General features: G+C 46.5%; 1 protein-coding gene across 3 annotated transcripts; it reads right to left on the bottom strand.

The window, feature by feature from the left end:
- Positions 1–9005: 9005 nt before the first annotated feature.
- Positions 9006–13126, bottom strand: LOC130035461 (HLA class I histocompatibility antigen, B alpha chain-like). 3 transcript variants are annotated; one of them, XM_056127183.1, is made up of 9 exons: positions 13046–13126; positions 12692–12771; positions 12274–12543; positions 11762–12037; positions 10867–11142; positions 10625–10741; positions 10129–10159; positions 9943–9986; positions 9006–9797 (listed from the first exon to the last, which is right to left on the bottom strand). In XM_056127183.1, the coding sequence occupies exons 2-9, from the start codon at positions 12768–12770 to the stop codon at positions 9793–9795; spliced, it is 1098 nt and encodes a 365-aa protein (XP_055983158.1). In that variant the 5' UTR covers position 12771; positions 13046–13126; the 3' UTR covers positions 9006–9792. The 3 variants fall into 3 exon arrangements, with proteins under 3 accessions (XP_055983158.1, XP_055983159.1, XP_055983160.1); XM_056127184.1 differs by having other exon boundaries at positions 12692–12859; positions 13046–13110; XM_056127185.1 differs by having other exon boundaries at positions 12692–12886; positions 13046–13060.
- Positions 13127–13479: the final 353 nt, after the last annotated feature.

A 13479-nucleotide genomic window follows, 5' to 3' on the forward strand; every position in this document is an offset into this window, starting at 1 on the left:
ATGTAAAGCAAGATCCCTACCTATCGCTCCTGCCCCTATCTTTTATTAAGCTGAATAATGTTCCATAGTGTATATGTACCATAGTTTCTTTATATAATCATCTGTTCTTGTACACTTAGGTTGTTTCCAGATTTGGGCATTGTAAATAATGCTGCATGAACATATGAGTACAAACATCTTCACTAGAGTTTTTGAACCGTTGGAGTAGATGCCAAGAAATAGAATTACTGGGTCATATTCCTAGTCAATGATTCCTAGTTGGTTTTTTTTTTGAGAAGTGTTCATATTGTCCTTCAAAATGACTGGACCAGTCAGCGTTCCCACCAGCAGTGAATGAGGTTCCCTTTTACAAACACCCTGATTATTTTTCTTCTTTGTGGTGTGTGCCAATCTCACTGGTGTGAGATGATATCTCTTTGTTTTTTTGATTTGCATTTTCCTGGTGATAGGTGATGCAGAGAATTTTTGTTTATCCCCCCCGCCATTTTTTGATGAAATTGATTTTGTTTGTTTTAGTTTTGGGGTCACACCTGGTGGTACTCAGGGATCACTCCTAGTGGTGTTCACAGGACCACATGAGTTTCTGGAAATCGAATCTTGATCAGTATATGCAAGGCAAGCATCTTACCCGCTGTACTAGAGCTTTGGCTTCGTGGGGTTGGTGGTTTTATTCTTATAGATAATCATAGAAATGAATCTTTATTAGTTGAGTGGTAGAAAGATATTTTCTCCCAGCCTCTAGGGGTATCCTTTGTCTTTAGTGTATGGGGTGGCAGAGAGTGTTGGGTCACACCTGGCTGTGCTCAGGGCGTACTTCTGGTTCTGTGCTCAAAAATCATTCCTGGTAGTGTTCTGTGGAGTCAACCTAGTAGAAACAAGCACCTTAGATGATGTACTATATCTCTTGACAAAGTTCTAATAGCAAGTTGACCAATTATAATTCAATATTGTTGTGTGCATTCATTATATTGGGCATTAAAACTCAGAACTTTTTAAAAATTACTCTAAGTTTATCCCCTGATGCAACATCAGTTTTACTCCCTACCCCCTAGTCAATGATGATGCCATTTTACACTGTGCTTTTTTGGAGTTGCCTTTTTCATGTGATACACCAAACTTTTCTCTCTCTGTCTAACTAATTTCACACATCATAATATGCTCTGTATCCACGCAGTTGTTCCAAATGTACATTGTACTACCTTCTTATGACTGAACACTATTTGTGTATATGCACACATGTGTGTGACTATATATTTATTCATTTATCTATAGGTGGAATATTTCCACATCTTTTCTGTTGCAGAAATGATGCAATAGATTTGAGAATACTTATATCTCTTTGAAATCCTGTTTTCATTTACTTTAGGTATGTACCAAGAAGTGAAATTTCTGGATTATGTGGTTCTAGTTTCTCATTTTTCAAGAAAACTTCCTACTGTTTCCATAGTGACTGAAGCAATTTTCTCCCACCAACAGTGTACGAGGAAGACTCCCTTTTCTCCAAAAGCACATCAGCACTTGTTATCTTTTGTCCTCTTAATGGTAATCATTCAAACAGGTGTGATGTGACATCTCGTTATGGTTTTATCTTGCATTTCCCTGGTGATTAGTTATTTGAGCCTCTTTTCAGGCACCTGCTAGTACACTGATGTCTTCTTTGGGAAACTGTCTGTACACTTCTGCCCATCCTAAAATCAAATCGCTTTTGATTCACACAAATTCTTGATGTATTGTAAATATAAACTCATCACCCTACATATGATTATAAAAACTTTCTTCTATTCAGCAGTTTACCTTCCATCTTGCTGTGCAGAAGCTGCTGCTTTTTTTTATTAAAAAATGTTTAATAGTGAGACATCATAAGGTACAGTTGCAGACTTACACATTTTTGTGCTTGGGTTTCAATTATACAACGATCAAATACCCATCCCTCCACCAGTGCCCATTTCCCACCACCACGGATCCCAGTATCCCTCCCACCCCGATCCCCCCCATCCCACCCTGTCTCTGTGGCAGGGCATTCCCCTCTGTTTTCTCTCTCCTTTTGGGTGTTGTGGTTTGCAAAAGAAACATTGAGTGGCAATCATGTTTGGACTATAATCTACTTTCAGCGAAGCTGCTGCTTTTGATGGGCCTTCATTTGGTCATTTCTGGTTTTGTTGTTTGTGCTCTTGGTGTCAGGTACGAAAAATGTTATTGCCAAGAACAATGTTAAAAGTTTCTTCCTTATATTTTCTCCTAAGAGTTTCATGGAATCAGGTCTCGTGATTACTTTTTAAAAATCATTTTGAGTGAAATTTGTGAGTATTTTAAGAAGGGTGCAATTGTTTTTATGTTTCCCCCAAAATATTGATGAGACTATTCTGTCCCCAGGAGTGGCCTGAATTACCCCAAAATAAATAAAATAAAATAAATACTGTTAAATCAAATTATTTTATTTGCTTTAAGGTAGAAGTTGGGCCTCGGTGCTTACTCCCAATTCTGTGCTTAGGGTTCCTCCTAACAGTCTTCAGTATGTAGTGCTGAAGATCAAAACTGATTCAGCTGGCACTATGGAAAGAAAGATGGCGGCCGCATGGGAGCCTGGTGGAGAGCAGGTCTGAGCCGGGGGTGGGGGTGCGATGAATACCTCATAGGACAGGGGACGTTCCGGCCCGTCCTTCACGCCCTACCGAGGTCACCAGTTGCCCCCCACGAGCGGCTCTCTGGCATGGCCACAGCCCCAGAAGCACAGAAACCAATCTCTTAATTATCTGACTCTCAGCATAAATACTTCCAGAGTTAATAAGTAAAATAGCAGAAATCCAAAACCATGCAGCCGCAATAGTGGCCGCGCACATCAACATCATTTAATTCTTGAACCCAGCTGTAGAAAGCAAATCATTTCACAATGCTTTTTCAGCATGGCTGATTTGGGGGGGGGGGGGCGGGGGAGGTAAAGTCTAAATAATAATGGTGCAACTTTTATCAAAACAATGAAGCTAGTCAAAGTAGACAGAGTGTTAACTAGAATTCATCTACCCCACAGACATTGGGGGGGTTTATTGGGGTTCTTCGTGGTGAAAAATAAGTATTGGTAAAGGGAAATGTGATTGATATTTGCATGACCGAGGCCTAAACCTGAAAGCTTTGTAACTTTTCCCACAGCGATTCAATAAATAAATAAATAAATAAAAATAAAAATAAAAAAACAGAAAGTAATTTCTTAAAAAAAAAAAAACTGATTCAGCTGAACCCTCATTACATAATCTTAATTAACAAGTCACAACAGCAGGCATAACAAAAGTATTGAGAAAATAAATAAACAAATGTCTGTGATTTATGTTTATGTGTGTTCAGATAGGTTTATATATGCATATACTCTACTACTGTACCTATATATGCACATTTCTATATATTTAAAATATATTGAGAATTCTCCTCGGGGCTCCTGCTGGCCTCCCTGGGATCATTACCGCACCTGACGGCTCATGGCGCCCATCTCCGCCACTCTGGATTCGGGGATATGAACCCAACTCCCTTTCAATTAGCCAAGGGCAATGGAGGCCATTGCCCATCCCTTCAGAATGCCCTCGCCCATCTCTCAGGACCAACTGACCCATGTTCAACTGCAAAGAAAAGAGAATCTCTTGCCCTCGAGTCAGGCTGTCTTCACCAGGGCCCCTCGGAGGGGAGACGGGTTTCCCTCCCCACCCCAAGCAGAGTCCCAGCAGCCGAAAACCTCCAGAACCCCGCCACAGCCATGCTTAAGGCCACTCTCCAAGTGCTCGGATGAGCCTCACCCATGAGGGAACCAACAGAGGAATCCAGGTATGCGGAACCCATAGCTGAGATCTCCAAGCCTGCATAGATCGGGGCTGGACCTCCTCCACCCATATCCTCAGTTTTCCAGTAGCTTGGCAGTCACACCCACAAATTGCCCCCAGTGCCATGTAATCTCATCAAGAGATTAAACAAAGCTTTCGGAAGAGAGCGATGCAGAATTTCCTGCCCCTGTGCATATATAAGCCTCCGTCCCTCTTGGAGAGCCTGGCAAGGTACCGAGAGTATCCCGCCCTCACGGTGGAGCCTGGCAAGCTACCCGTGGTGCATCTGATATGCCAAAAACAGTAACTATAATGGGCTTAATTTCCCCGACCCTGAAAGAGCCTCCAATACATTGGAAAGGATGAATAAGGAGAGGCTGCTAAAATCTCAGGACTGGGACAAATGAAGATGTTACTGGCGCCTGCTTGAGCACATTGATGAACAACAGGATGACAGTGATGATAAAATATATTGATAAAGAAAATAAAGATTTGGAAAATGAGATATTCTCATTAAAGCATTACATTTGAAACCATTGATTTGTGTCTAAAATTAACTGAAATAAATAGATTCAGGGAGCAGCTGAACAGTGAACATATCACCATGCTGTGGGGGTCACACACCAACCCCGAGGGGGCAGATGTTCCTCTGAACAGCTTCATGAAGCTTTTCACTTGCATCCTTCATCATCATTGTAATAGTAAACAGAACGCTGTTCTGAGTTATTGGAGTTGTTCTAAAAAATTACCATACTCAATGGGGACTCCAATACTGTAGCCACAATGAACAGAAGTTCTGGCAACACAAAGACTTGATTATTGCCACCATGTCTCAAGTCAGCTCAATGCTTTTAGGACAGAGTTTGTGGGATCTGACACTCACTCCAAGTAGCACCAGACTGAGAAATCCCTTTTTAAAGAAGTCCTACATGTAAAGCTGGTGTGTAATTATGCAGGGACCCTACTGAAAGTGGTTCTACATTCTGCTGAAAGTGGGACAGGAAAATCAATAATAGCAACAGAGTCCTTCCATACACATAGACTCTCACTCCCCAGACATGCCCAGTCTCAAAGAGATGGTGGGGATTCTGTGTGCACAAAAGATCAGTACTCCCTACTCTATGCTGTCTTCCTACTGTGCTATGTAAACTGCACAAGACGTGTGATGTCATCAGAGCACTCAGCCTGGGCTTTTTCCCCTTTGGGAGAAGCTGTATTCTCTCTCTCTCTATCTCTCTCTCTTCCTCCCTCTTTCTCTCTGCTTCTTTCAATAAAAATTATTTTGCTTCAAAAAATCAGCACTGGGAGATCCTAAGTTCAGACCTTTCTCTTTTATACCTATCAATCCTCTGCCAAGCACGTTCTCCCTTAAGGCTCTAAATATCACTTCTGGGCCAGAAATATAGTACAGAGACCTTACAGGCGGTTGACTCAGGTTTGATTTCCAAAAGTGCATTTGGTCCCCTGAGCACCACCAGGAGTGATTCCTCAAACACAAAATAAATATAACTTATAAACCATCATTCCCCAAACCTATTTCTCCAGTTTGCACTTTTCTCCAGAATGCCAGACTCTTTTATCCAACTCCCAAACCAACTGTTTCACTCATACGTCTAGTAGACATCTTAGTTCCAGTACCATCTGATGCCTATGCTGCTCCTCCTCAAGCGTTCTTCTTCCAGCTTGCCCCAATTTCTGCAGACAAAACTCCACCTTTCTACTAGCCTGGTCCTCCTGAACTCCCATCTCTTACCCCAGATTTAACCCATAGGAAATCCTGCAAGTATGCAAGTATCAAGTATCTCATTGCCTCCACACTCCATCACTCCCAGCAGCAGAAGCCAAGGACACTCATACCTGGAACATACACTGATTTCCTTCCACTTCTGCCTTCCTTACCCTCTGGCCCACTCAACACAGCATCCAGTGGTTTCTTCAGGGAAGTCATTCTGATGCAGGCAGGCAGGTAGGTTAAGGAAGCCTTCCTCCCTCCTCTTAGTTCCCCCCCCCAACACACACACACACACACACCATGGCAATGAAATTTCTGGGAAGTAATGAAGTCACCAGTCCTATCTGACTCACATTGTGGATACAGAAAACAAGACCTGATTACACCTTCTCCAGCAGACCCTCCTTACAGAAAGGGCTTGGAGGAAATTACTGGAGAACCCTAAAATTCCTTCCTTTAATCTGATTAACCCTGCTAGCCCAGACAGAGATGGTTGGACCTACCTCTCAGAGAAGATCCAGAAGGAACAAAGGTCAAGAAAAGAAGTTTCAAAGAAGACTACTCCTTACTCTACCCCTTTGGAAACACCAAAAGTGGACTCTTATCTAGCTAGAAAGCCCCTGGGGGCAGATTGGAGAAACCCTATAAAAGCCACCTTGAACAAAGGAAGGGTGTGTATATGCTGTACATGTGTATATACATATACATATACAACCTGAGCCCATGTGCTGCTTGTGCCCACATGGCTGAGCATATGTTGCACCCAAACAAAAAAAAATGTTTTACTTTACTGCTCATCTATTCCTGAAATTCTTTTCTGCAAGGCAAGACAAGAACTCAATAAACCCTGGGTAAGGCCTAAGACTGACTTTCCTCTCCTACAAAGAGCAATTCCTGGCTCCAACCTGAGTCCATAGCTCCCCAAGAAATCAGGTGGTGGGATCAACTCCCATGCTCAGAAGACCAAGTGAATGTCTTGACGGCACTTCGTGGGGCTGGCAGGACACTGGCCATGCCACACAGAGACTCATAGCAGACTTTATCAGTCCTAGCCTTCCCAATAAACCTCGGGGTTATAGAGGCAGATCAGAAGAAAGTGACAGTCTCTCTCCTCTCTGCCTCACACAAGTCACTGTGGGGACTACCTATGTCAACCCCAGCTCATTGATTCTGCTGCAGACACATGCTTCTGCCCTGCTACCTCTGCACTGAGTCCCCCAGTCTGGACAATCTTGCCCAGACATCCTACAGGCCAGTTCCAGGTCCCAAAACTCTTACCTCAAAGGGAACCCACCTACTGAAGCTCGTCTGATCCAGTTAGCACTACTGTGTCCCCTCTCCTGACACCATACTCTGGAGCACTGTCCAGGGAGGAAGGAGAGAATTCCAACACGAACTTAGATCTAAGATAAGATATTATACTTTCCTCCAATTTCCTAATTCAGAATCTGCTGCCTTATAGACTGAGGAAAGTGGGAAAGGAGAAGGAGGAAAAGGAGGGGAAAGGAGGAGGAAGTGGGAAGTGGAGATGGAAGGAGGAAGAGGAGCAGGATGGGAGGAGGAAGAGGGGGAGGAGGAGGAGGAGGAAGAAGAAGAAGAAGAAGAAGAAGAAGAAGAAGAAGAAGAAGAAGAAGAAGAAGAAGAAGAAGAAGAAGAAGAAGAAGAAGAAACAAATGCAGAAGTAGAAGAAGCAGAAAAGTAGAAGAAGGAAAAAATAGAAACAGAAGCAGAAAAAAAGCAGAAGAAATAGAAGAAGCAGAAGCAGAAAAAGCAGAAGCAGCAGCAACAGCAGCAGGAGGAGAAGGGGGGAAGAGAAGGAGAGTAGGAGAAGAGTAAAATAGTAAAAGAAGAGTAGAAAAAGAAGAGTAGAAGAAACAAAAGTAGCAGCAGCAATAACAAAAGCAGCAGCAGAAGAGAAGGAGCATCAGCAGAAGCAGAAGCAGAGAAATGCCCCCTTTGCTGTAAAAACTGCAGATATGCAGAGAATGAAATGCAGATTCATATACAAAAACAGAAATAAGCATGATCCCCCATAGAAACAAAGAAAAAAATACCTGTTCTGGCTGATGGCTCAAGGGCTGGTGAGTATTCTTTTGCATGAAAGAGTCAAGACACCAAGATCTCTAATGCCTCATAGTTCTCCAACACTGCTGGAAGTGGCCTCCCAAAATAGTTGGACCCCAAACGATGGGGCTGTGGACAACAGAAAGCACACAGTTTCTGCTAGCCGTGTGAAGCCCTCACTGCCTGATGTAGGAGACAGGCAGGGTCCAGGTGATGACTGAGTTTCTGTGGTCCAGGTCTTGTTGGAACAAGGCTCTAGTGAAGGATCAAGGACCAAGAGCTTTCTACTGAGAGGTGACCGGCAGAGGAGTGACCACATCAAGGTTCACAATACGAAGATGAGGTGATAGTGCACAGGTAGGACAATTGCCTTGCAAGTGCAGACTCTGTTTTGATCCCAGGTACCACATGTGACTCCCCCGCCCTCCAGCACTTTCCCTGAGCACAGAGCCAAGAGTAGCCCCTAAGTTAAGAAGTAAACTCTGAGACTGGTATGGTCCTCCCCCAAAAAAAATCCAAAGCCCCCACTGCACTGATCACTGAGTAGGCACAGGGCCACCCATGCTCAGACCTAGAACAGACACAGCTCGCAAAGTGGCAGATTCTGGAAGGCCCTTGATGCTTCCATTTATTTTCTCTCTCAATTTCTATTGATCCTCTCCTTTAGTAACCTATTAACTACACAACCCAAGAATTAGGAAAAACATTCAGGTCTGCAGCCACTGCCTAAAAAAGAAAGAACTTATGTATTCTTTTTTTTTCCCTCCTTTTGGATCACACCAGCCATGCACAGAAGTTACTCCTGGCTCTGCACTCAGGAATTACTCCTGGCAGGGCTCGGGGAACCGTATGGGATTATGGGAATGGAACCCGGGTCAGCTGCGTGCAAGGCAAACGCCCTAACTGCTGTGCTATCGCTCCATCCCTGCAATAAGAACTTATGAAAGAAACAAATAAGAGGCCCGATTCTTTCATTTCTTGTGATCCCAACTGGCCCAGATCTCACTCAAAAATGCAGCATGATTTTCTTCCCACAAATATCAACCTCAGAACGCTGAGGTGGGCAAGACTCACAACCATTAGCCTTGGATCCACTGATAATTCATTCCGACTAGCAGGAGAGACAGTGCAGGGTTAAGGCACTTACTTTGCATGAGCACCACCAGGTATGACACAACATGTACTCCTGTCCAATTGATTCCTACTCTGCTGCTTCCTGAAATTCAGCTCCTTTCTAGAGGAAATTGATTTCAAACAAACTGTGAGGCAATTGGAGACACATCAGACAACCCACCCTGCAGATAAGAAATTTGTTTAAGGCAGTAAATTTCACACGAGGCTCTGCATTAGACACATAAATATATAATATACCCAAAGAAATATGACTGTCTTTTAATTTTTAATTTTATTTAGTTTATTATTACATTGTTTCATTTATTTATTTGATGAGGGGATTGGGGCCACACCCAGTGATGCTCAGGGATAGTTACTCCAGGCTCTGCCTCAAGGATCACTCCTGATGGACTTGGAGGGCCATGTGGGGTCCTGGGGATTGAACCCAGGTCGGCTGCATGCAAGGCAAGCATCTGCCTACCATATTAACTCTCCAGCCCTGTTACTACTCATTTTAATATAATGTTTTAAATTTTTTTCTATAGAAAAATTTTTAGGGGCTGGAGCGATAGCACAGCGGGTAGGGCGTTCGCCTTACAAGCGGCCAACATGGCCGACCCGAGTTCGATTCCTCCTCCCCTCTCGGAGAGCCTGGCAAGCTACCGAGAGTATTCGATATGCCAGACACAGTAACAACAAAGTCTCCAATGGAGACATTACTGGGCCCGCTCGAGCAAATCGACGATCAACGGGAGGGTCTTTACCTTTACCTTTTTAGAAAAATTTCAACGGGTAATAGAAATGAGGATGATGATTATTTTTATGGAAAATAGAAAGTTAGAAAAGGATGTACAGTGCCAAGTTCTACCTCTGTGGGAACTGCCAAAGAACAAAGTAGATCAGGAAAGAGAACAGATCTTCGTGGAAGTGGTTGATCTTGTCTCCCACCTCCTCAAAGTATGTGATAGGAAATCACACAGTCAGATCTTTTAGTAGAAAGAGATTCAGTGGGTATTGAACCACATACTGGGGATGTGAGGAAATCCTGGGACCCTCAACCCCATGTAGATGGCTCTCTCAAACTGTGAAAGAAAACAATGATAAACTCAGTTGCATTGTGGAAATGACATCCTGAACATGCTTCTAACGTCCCTCTCAAAGAAACCCCCAAACCCGGTCCTGTCTACTCTCCCTTCCCCTTCACACTGCAGGCCTCCAGAATCTCACCTTTCGGCTGTATGAGAGACTCATCAGAGCCTTGGTCTTTGTTGCTGGGGAAAAACAAAACAGGACAAATTCAGAGCCCACGGGGTGGGAATAAAGGAGAAACCAGGGGTGGGGGATCTCACCGTGGGCTCTGGTCTACACTCTCCCAAAGGGCTTTGGGATACTGCGCCCCTCCCCAATACTTACTTGCAAACTGAGTCTTGTTCCTTTTTGCAATCTGTGGAAAGAAAATACCCTGTGAAAAGTCAGGGAGGAGGCATAACCCCCTCATCCTGGATCAGAGAAGTGTCCAGAGTGGGGTTGAGACCCATATCAGAATCAGGAAGCCTGAGAGTAGGACAGGTGTGGGCCTAGACCAGCACTCCCGGAGGTCAGTGCTCTTCAGGGACCCTCTGCCCTGTGACTGCTGATAAATTTGATCTTCATTCTTCCTATGTGTTTTAATACAGAGAAAGTAAGCAAGGACCTGAGATGGAGCTCAGTAGCAGAGCTTAGCATGTGTGAGGCTCTGGACTTGCTTGCTGGCACAGGAAAAAGTTTTTGAAAAATAAAAACAAAAAATGAGCAAATAAATAGGGTGTGGATGGTATTTCCCATTAATGAGCAGAATAGACTTCTCTCTGGGCCTTGAAAACCCTCAGCAGAAAAGAAAACTTAGACATTCCCCCAATTCCTTTCCTACCTGAGCGCTTCCTCCTGCAGATCACAGCTGCCACCACAGCTCCAGTGAACACAGTCCCGAGGAGAGCCAGGCCAACTATGATGCCCACAATGAGGAAGGTGGACTGAGAAGGGGGCTCTGGGAAGGAAGGAAAGAAGAAGGGGGTCTGACCTCCAACCTCAGCCTGACCCTCAACAGTTCCCCAGAGGGGCCAACCCTAATTCCCCAGAGAACAGGCTCTGTGCCCCGCAATCCCTCCTTACCCCATCTCAGGGTGACAGGCTCCGGCAGTCCCTGGTGCTGCACATGACACGTGTATCTCTGCTCCTCTCCAGAAGGCACCACCACAGCCGCCCACTTCTGGAAGGTTCCATCCCCTGAAGGCCTCGTCTCCACCAGCTCTGTGTCCTCGGTGAGGTCCTCCCCATCACGCTGCCAGGTCAGGGTGATCTTGGCAGGGTAGAAACCCCGGGCCCAGCACCTCATGGTGACCTCATGGTCAGAGAAGGGGTTGTGGGTTATGTGTCCACTGGGGGGTTCTGAGAAAAACAGTCAGAACATTCAGGTAATTTGCTTCTTGGGCCACTAAAATCACGCATGTAACTACCCTGAGAATGAAAAACACGAGGTGGGGAGTTATGAAAATCTCTTAGAACAGCCTGGACAGAGACTTCCAGGAAAAGCTCATTCTTTGGAAAGTTTTGAAATCAGGTTGAGATGGCCCAGGAAAAGAGGCGAGAGGAAGGGAGTTCTGGTCCTGGTTTGGGGGTGATAAATGGAATATAAAAGCTGAAGTCAAGACCTCAAACACATTGGGTGTGGGGCAGAGAAGTCTGAGAAAGTCCCTTTGCTTAAAGGCTCCAGAGTTAGAGAAGCGCTCATCAGTCACTCCCGGGAGTGCTTCACCTTCCATTCTCAGAGACCAGATCCCTTAACTGTCCAGAGAGAAGGGTGGCATTCTGAGCGGGTCACTCTCTGGTCCCCAATCTGAACACGAGGGCAATTCCTGGCTCTCCAAAGGAGAGGAATTATTCTGATGTGCATCCCATTCTCCTCTCTTAACAGAGGGAGAATCACTCCAGAGAGGGTAATCCGGGAGGCTCCCCGGGGCGCCCGGTACCAGCCCGCAGCAGTGGTACCTGCACATAGTAGTGGTACCTGTCCTCAGCAGCGTCTTCTTTCCTTCCTCTAGGTAGCGCCCGAGCCCTTCAACGCACTCCCCATCCAGGTAGAACCTGTTTTCTTCTGCCACCGAGCCCCTCTCCCACTTGCTCTGGGTGATCTGAGCCGGCATGCCCGCCGCGGTCCAGGAGCGCAGGTCCTCGTTCAAGGAGATGTAGTCGGCGCCGTCATAGGCGAACTGACTGTAGCCGCGCAGGAGGCGCCCGTCGGACCCCACGTCGCAGCCGCACAACCACTGGTAAGTGTGAGAGCCTGGAGCAAGGCCCGGAATCAGCCCCGCCCACCTATGCCCGCCCCGTGAGGGAGTCCGGGTTGTGATGGGTTAGAATGAGCCGATTACATTAAAGGAACAGAAACCGGATGCTCTAAGGAAGTTTCTCTGGTGAGGATGCAAATCCCGAATCTTAACTGCTCGGACACAGAGACCGCAGGGAACCCGGTCCGTCCAGGAGCTGGGGGTCGTTCCCAGGCCGAACCCGCGCGCTCACCTGCCTCGCTCTGGTTGTAGTAGCCGCGCAGGGTGTTGAGGCTGACATGGAAATTTTGGGCGGTGTCCTTGAAGATCCGCGTGCTCCGCTCCCAGTAGTCGGATCCCTCCTGCTTCATCCACGGCGCCCGCGGTTCGGCCCTCTGACTCGCCGAGTCGCTGTCGAAGCGCATGATCTCGGTGTCGTCCACGTAGCCGAGGACGACGAAGCGGGGCTCCTCGCTGCCGGGCCGGGACACGGCGGTGTAGACGTACCGCAGGGAGTGGAGGTCTGGGGGAGGGGGGGGATGAGACCCGGCGTCCAGGGGTTGAGGGACACACACACACACACACACACACACACACACACACACACCTTGCACATGCACATCTTGCACACGCACACACACACTCACACACACCCCTTGCTTTACACTCACTCGCCCAGGATTCGGTCAGGGCTCTTGAGAGAAGAAGGAGGAAGATCCTCGACACTCCTCGGGGTTCCGGGACCCACATCCTAGTGGCGGGGCGAGAAGAGGTACTGCTGGAGCTGTGGTCTGGGGTCGGAGGAGCCCGGGCTAGGGCGGGAAGAGACCCGGCTGGACCTGGTGCGGTTAGAGACAGGGCTGGGGCTAAAAGAGACAGGATCAGTGGGGAAAAGATAGACGGAAAGGGAAAAGAAAGGGCTGCGAAGGAAAAAGACGGCTGGAGAAGGGAAAAGACAGAGCCGGGAAGGGAAAAGACAGGGGTGGGAAAGGGAAAAGACAGAGCCGGGAAGGGAAAAGACAGACCTGCAGAAGGGAAACACAGGACTGGGGCTGGAAGAGAAAGGACGCGGCGTGGGGCTGCAGTGCTAGGCTGGGACAGATCATAGTCTGAGCTCTGACCTAGCGTAACTTCAAATTGATTGGCTTCTCCAGAAGCCAGTACGTACTGAGAATAGAAACTGAAACCACTTGAGGGGACTGGCGATAATACAGGAAGGAAACAACATTCAGGGTGGGGGGAAGCATTAAACTGAGACAGGAGGTGGTGCTGAAAGGTGTAAAGTGTTATGTATGAAACCCTATCTGTAACAGTGGTGTAAACCTCAGTATGAAGGTGGGAAAAGAGCCTTTCCTTGAAGCAGACTGGTGGGAGGGAGGCAAAAACGGGGGAAGGGGGAGGGCTATTAGTGACAAGAAGTGGACACTGGTGTTGTAACTGTGTTGAAGGATCAGTGCTG

The sequence above is a fragment of the Sorex fumeus genome, unplaced genomic scaffold, assembly GCF_029834395.1.
Source record: "Sorex fumeus unplaced genomic scaffold, SorFum_2.1 ptg000063l, whole genome shotgun sequence".
Taxonomy (NCBI): Eukaryota; Metazoa; Chordata; class Mammalia; order Eulipotyphla; family Soricidae; genus Sorex; species Sorex fumeus.

Coding starts and splice junctions, on each gene's coding strand:
- LOC130035461 (XM_056127183.1), bottom strand. CDS start 12,770: ATGTGGGTCCCGGAACCCCGAGGAGTGTCGAGGATCTTCCTCCTTCTT. Junction 12,544..12,691: donor CCTGACCGAATCCTGGGCGA/GTGAGTGTAAAG, acceptor CCCCTCCCCCAG/ACCTCCACTCCCTGCGGTAC. Junction 10,742..10,866: donor GCCTGTCACCCTGAGATGGG/GTAAGGAGGGAT, acceptor CTTCCTTCCCAG/AGCCCCCTTCTCAGTCCACC.